Source organism: Mya arenaria, chromosome 1, assembly GCF_026914265.1.
Source record: "Mya arenaria isolate MELC-2E11 chromosome 1, ASM2691426v1".
NCBI lineage: Eukaryota > Metazoa > Mollusca > Bivalvia > Myida > Myidae > Mya > Mya arenaria.
Window position 1 is genome coordinate 60,865,360 of NC_069122.1, and position 5,158 is coordinate 60,870,517.

The window sequence follows — 5,158 nt, forward strand, 5'->3', positions numbered from 1 at the left end:
TATACTGATTGGGTTGGTGCTAATATAAATTAGATTACTATGCAAATGTTGAAGGATATTTAAACATAATCCGACTATTTAAACTTGGAATGTTTATTTTTATAACTATTTATTTAAGTATTAAGTTTAACGTAAAATTATTTAAAAGAAAACTTGTGATATAGTATAAATTGAAATGGACCGGGCTCTTGAGTGTCCCGTCTGTCTAGAAAGATTTACTCTCCCGAAAGTGTTGCCATGCCAACATACATTCTGCAGTGCCTGTCTTCAAGGAGTTGTTCAAGGGTAAATATTTTATACTTATTTCTGTATACAATTTATCAACACACTTTGTCAGTGCATTTCCTGTAAAACTCCCAATATTATTTTATTTGACCAGTTAATAGTAACCGCCCATCCCCAACCCCCCTACCAGGTCCGGGGGAAATTGGCCGTGATTTTACCTTCCAGGTGGCCCCGCAGTGCCGAGTGAATGTGATGGTTTTGTTTTCGCGCTGAAAATAGCGGGGAATTGATCTAGGGTGTCCCTAGGAGGCATTTGGCGGGGATTTTACCAGCAGTGTGTCCTCGCACGACGGGGATTTTATCTGGGATTGGCTGGACCGAAAGACAAAGTCCACGCTATTCACCGGACCTGGGGGGGGGGGCGTAGTTACAATTGACTGGTGCATTCGTCCTAACCTGATATCGTTTAGGCATGAAGGGTCTGAATATTCACTATTAAATCAATCGGAGTGACCAGTCTCCTGGTCTCGGTTTCCAACCTAATGAACCGCTGTCAAATGATTGCAAAACTAGGCTCGTGCCGCCCACACCTAAAATATATGTATGCATTGCTTCTCTACCATATTACCATATTGGACATGAAATGTTCACTTGGACTAGCATAGGGTTTGTGAGCGCTGGGTGAAAAGCCATTCTCCCGTTCTGACTGCGCTAGTGATTACACACCTTAATAATAATAATAATACACATTTTAGTATTTCCGTGCGATGTCCGGAATGTCGGGAAGAACATCGCGTTCCAGAAGGCGGTTTCCGGACGAACGTGGCTGTACAGAGGATGCTAGATGCCGCCTCGGAGCCGTCCGACACGGGTCGCCCTGAGCCGTCCGCACCGACAATGTCTACGATCGAGGAAAGCGGGCCAAGAACAGCTGCTTCCGGGGACGTCCGAGACAGGTGTGGTTTGACCGGCATAGGCTGCACTAAGAATAGTTCGTAACTTCGTATACAGTTTAAACAAGACCAAGCTTTATATGCATTCGAACGATTTCACTTGTATATTAGCTGTTCGAGCATAGGTATAACTAAATAATACTTATAATTGAATCTACAAAATGAATATTAAATGTTTTAATATACTTTGAAAGTGGAACGTAAGCTACATTTCTATAATGCTTTCTTCTCAGAAACGAAGACGAAAGTTGCTCATGGCCTTGGTTCAAGACAAAATTCAAATATTGTGTAGGTAAGAGTTATGAAAGAATGAGTCAAAAGTTTTCACGTAAATTATACCAATTGTATACAAGAAAAAGCAGTAAATGGTGTTTTATTAATATATACCTATACTAAATAAAAGAACGCTATTTAGTAAATGTTTTTAAGGTAATTGACCCAAAGAAGTCGGGGTTAAAGCCAATAAATGATTTTTAAGGTAACAAACCAATAACAGGTGTGAATAAAGCCAGTAAATGGTGTCTTAAGGTACTACACCAATAGAAGGTACGAGACAAATAGTGGTTAAAAAATGAATTTTTGAAGTGATTTTATGGAGTGAACATTCTATATCAAAACAGTTATACAAAGTATGTGTATATAAGGCCCGCTACATATCCGGGTTTCGAATGGCATATACGATAACAAGAGGAATATGAATTATACGAGTATCAGCGAGCCTAATAGTACACGTCAAAAGTGAAACATGTTTATAAAACGTGTAGCTAAATGTACACGTGCACGCCATGTTTCACAACCTGTCTATTCTTTTTAAAATCACGTGCGCAGAATTGTACCTTATCTGTTTCATATGTAGGTTGGACCAGACAAACGATTCGCCGGGTTTTAAAGAGGTTCCTACACGACCATTACAGAGAGAAGAAAACACGAGGTATAACTGCATGTAGTTAACTGACCTGTCGGAGCGGAGCTAATTTAAACTTTGCACGTTAAGATACATTTGTACCTGTCCAGGTTGAGCTAAACTAATCGTAGTTACAAACTTGGTCAAGTTGGGGTAGTAAACCTTTGTATTGCTGTATCTCAAAACCCAAGCGGTACGTGGCTATATGAACGGGTTTAAAAGATGTTTGATCACTTATGTCCTAGCGTCATTTATTGCAGTACTGACGTGTGCTTTATTCCTGACACTCACCCTTGTACGGTTTATAGCAGGTATGATGATTGATATCCATTAGATCAACTAAGTTTGATATTAACTAAGGCATAAGTGATTGGTTCAAGATGAACATTTAATGTTTGCAGCTGTCATGAGCTGAGTTTATTAGTTGTCTTGAATCATGTAGCCTTCTGCTGAAAACCCGCTGTCATTCCTCCTGTTTTATGCGTTCTCGATATATTACAACAATATGTATGCCTTCAAGTCTCATTACAGGAAATGTTAAGCTGCGTTCAGATTGTGGCAAAGAACAGGACGTTGCCATCTACCTTTTTGTGAAGAGCATTCTGGGGTTTATGTTCTGGTTCGCTATATTGGTTCTCGGCTACAAGGGCGAGATCACACGGGCGATCGATAACGTGTGTTTTGAGATGTACATCATCATCAATACGACGTTTGCCATGATCTGGTTTATAGTTGGTAAGCTTGAGCGTTTATGATTTCATCATAACTCAACACAGTTCAACTTGCTAGCCATACACAACTCAACTTGCTAACCTCAACACAACTCTACTTGCTAACCTCAACACAACTCAACTTGCTAACCTCAACACAACTCTACTTGCTAACCTCAACACAACTCTACTTGCTAACCTCAACACAACTCTACTTGCTAACCTCAACACAACTCTACTTGCTAACCTCAACACAACTCTACTTGCTAACCTCAACACAACTCTACTTGCTAACCTCAACACAACTCAACTTGCTAACCTCAACACAACTCTACTTGCTAACCTCAACACAACTCAACTTGCTAATCACAACAGAATGCATAATTTCATAGTATGGTAAAATGACCCTTCTACGATCAGGCATATATCTCTTGATTAAAAAAAGTTATATTAAAGACGTTTTGGAACATTTAAGTTTTTTTTTCTGGGCCTGAGTCTCAAACCCAGACTCAAGACGTTAGAAAAAACCAGGCCCTGTTAAGATCATGCTCAGCTCAACACACTTCAATTTGCTACTACAAAATTGAGCTCATCTTAAAGCTGCACTCTCACAGATTGAACGTTTTGACAACTTTTTTTTATTTTTTGTCTTGGAACGTGCCAATTTTTGCGAAAATGCATTGAGACCAGTGATAAAGGAATGCTGACAAAAATAGATCGCATATTTTTATATTTAAGTTTAACAATTGATGTTTTATGCATTTTTCTTAAACCGTTAGTCGAACGGAAATATGAAAATCTTCGATTTGGTCTTTTGTCAGCAATCATTTTTCATTGGTTTTCAGATATTTACGCAAAAAATTGCTCTTTCCAAGGCAAAAACGAGTAAAAACGGTATATCTGTGAGAGTGAAGCTTTAACACAAACTTGCTAACGTCCATCTCGGCTCATCTGAATCCAAATCACAACAGTTATAAAAAAACAAAACAAAAACAGAAATAATACTTTGAAATACTGTCATAACACGATAGTAAGCCGCTTAAACATACAGAAAGCCCTATGCTTGGTCGAAATAGAGAGAACAAGAAAACAACTTTTTCAAATGTTTTAACTTTCTTTCTTTTCTACCTAAAATAACTTGTTTCAGGAATTGTGTGGTGTTTTGTACGGTACAACGATATGAAGAACGAGTGTCCACTGCAGGAAGATGGCTGGAACTTCCACTTCATTAACTTTGCACTGTTTCTGACTGCTGTCGACTGTATCATTTTGATGTTTTTCAGTTTTTATGCCACGTATACAATATGTGACACAAGTAGGGTCGGGCATGATGCGTCATATAACTAAGTGTGTGGTATATTATTAAGCTTCAAAGGCATTTTTTGTGTTTCGATTTTATTGCTGTGAACTATTTCTTTTAGTGTGTTTCATCTTTTATGCGGGTGGAGCATGATCCCTCCTGCTTTATACTTCAGGAAAAGGACATACTACTTTGGCTATCGAAAAAAATCCGACCGTTGTGGGATATTCGTAGCTGGGGTTTCCCATTTTTGTTTTTGTGATCAAGGTCCACACATTCCGTACCCACTTTCGATTTGATATGCCATAAATAATAAAATATGTACATAATAATACTTTATCAATTTGTTTTTAGTTCATTTTATCTTTAAAAACCTTACCTGAATCGAGACTTGTCGACATTTGTAACCGTGCACTTTACCAAATAAGTCACGTGGTTTCTCCACCGTGAATAAATATGCATACAGCGCTCCCTGTTGTCATAAATTTCTGTTTCTTGGCAACCGCATTATGGTTAGTTCATTTGGCTTGCATCATTCCGGGCTCGTCTAATGTGGACTGTTTCATTCGGATAGTTCTACAATGCTTGGTGATTGATGCATTGTGCTTACTTCTATTTCTATTCGGCCTCGTCTAATTTCAAACTTTATGATAAAAATAAGGAAGTTATGTAGATTGCACCAAAAGATGCATTCACTATATATATAGATGTTGTTCACAGACATCAAAACAAAGTGAAGTTAGTATATAACGCTATTATTGTAATAGCTCTAAACAGAATTGGAATGACAACATGCAGAATGCAAATGCTATCATGCCATACGTCATGTCATAATGCATATTGTAAGTTTCATAACCCGAGCGGGAATGTCATCAAGCATAATACAAATGACATCAAGCATAATACAAATGACAACAAGTACAAATGACTTCAAGCATAATGCAATTTTTACCTAAATACCATTCCATAGGAATCCGTGTATGCTTTTGCTTTCACCTGTTTACAGAAATTGTTTGGTCTATGCGATATCAAAACAATCACTATCTTACATTCAAACAACATGATC

The 5,158-nt window shown here is 38.0% G+C and overlaps 1 protein-coding gene across 1 annotated transcript; it reads left to right on the plus strand.

The window, feature by feature from the left end:
* On the plus strand, positions 1–4,418 carry LOC128241061 (uncharacterized). The gene is made up of 7 exons (XM_052958048.1): positions 1–285; positions 981–1,181; positions 1,412–1,470; positions 2,035–2,109; positions 2,343–2,393; positions 2,614–2,817; positions 3,940–4,418. The coding sequence occupies exons 1-7, from the start codon at positions 176–178 to the stop codon at positions 4,137–4,139; spliced, it is 900 nt and encodes a 299-aa protein (XP_052814008.1). The 5' UTR covers positions 1–175; the 3' UTR covers positions 4,140–4,418.
* Positions 4,419–5,158: the final 740 nt, after the last annotated feature.

Bases quoted from the DNA above. Each gene is read 5' to 3' on its own strand.
- LOC128241061 (XM_052958048.1), top strand. From the start codon at position 176: ATGGACCGGGCTCTTGAGTGTCCCGTCTGTCTAGAAAGATTTACTCTC. The intron at 2,110-2,342 runs GTATAACTGCAT...CATTTATTGCAG, and splicing joins CAGAGAGAAGAAAACACGAG to TACTGACGTGTGCTTTATTC. The intron at 2,818-3,939 runs GTAAGCTTGAGC...AACTTGTTTCAG, and splicing joins CATGATCTGGTTTATAGTTG to GAATTGTGTGGTGTTTTGTA.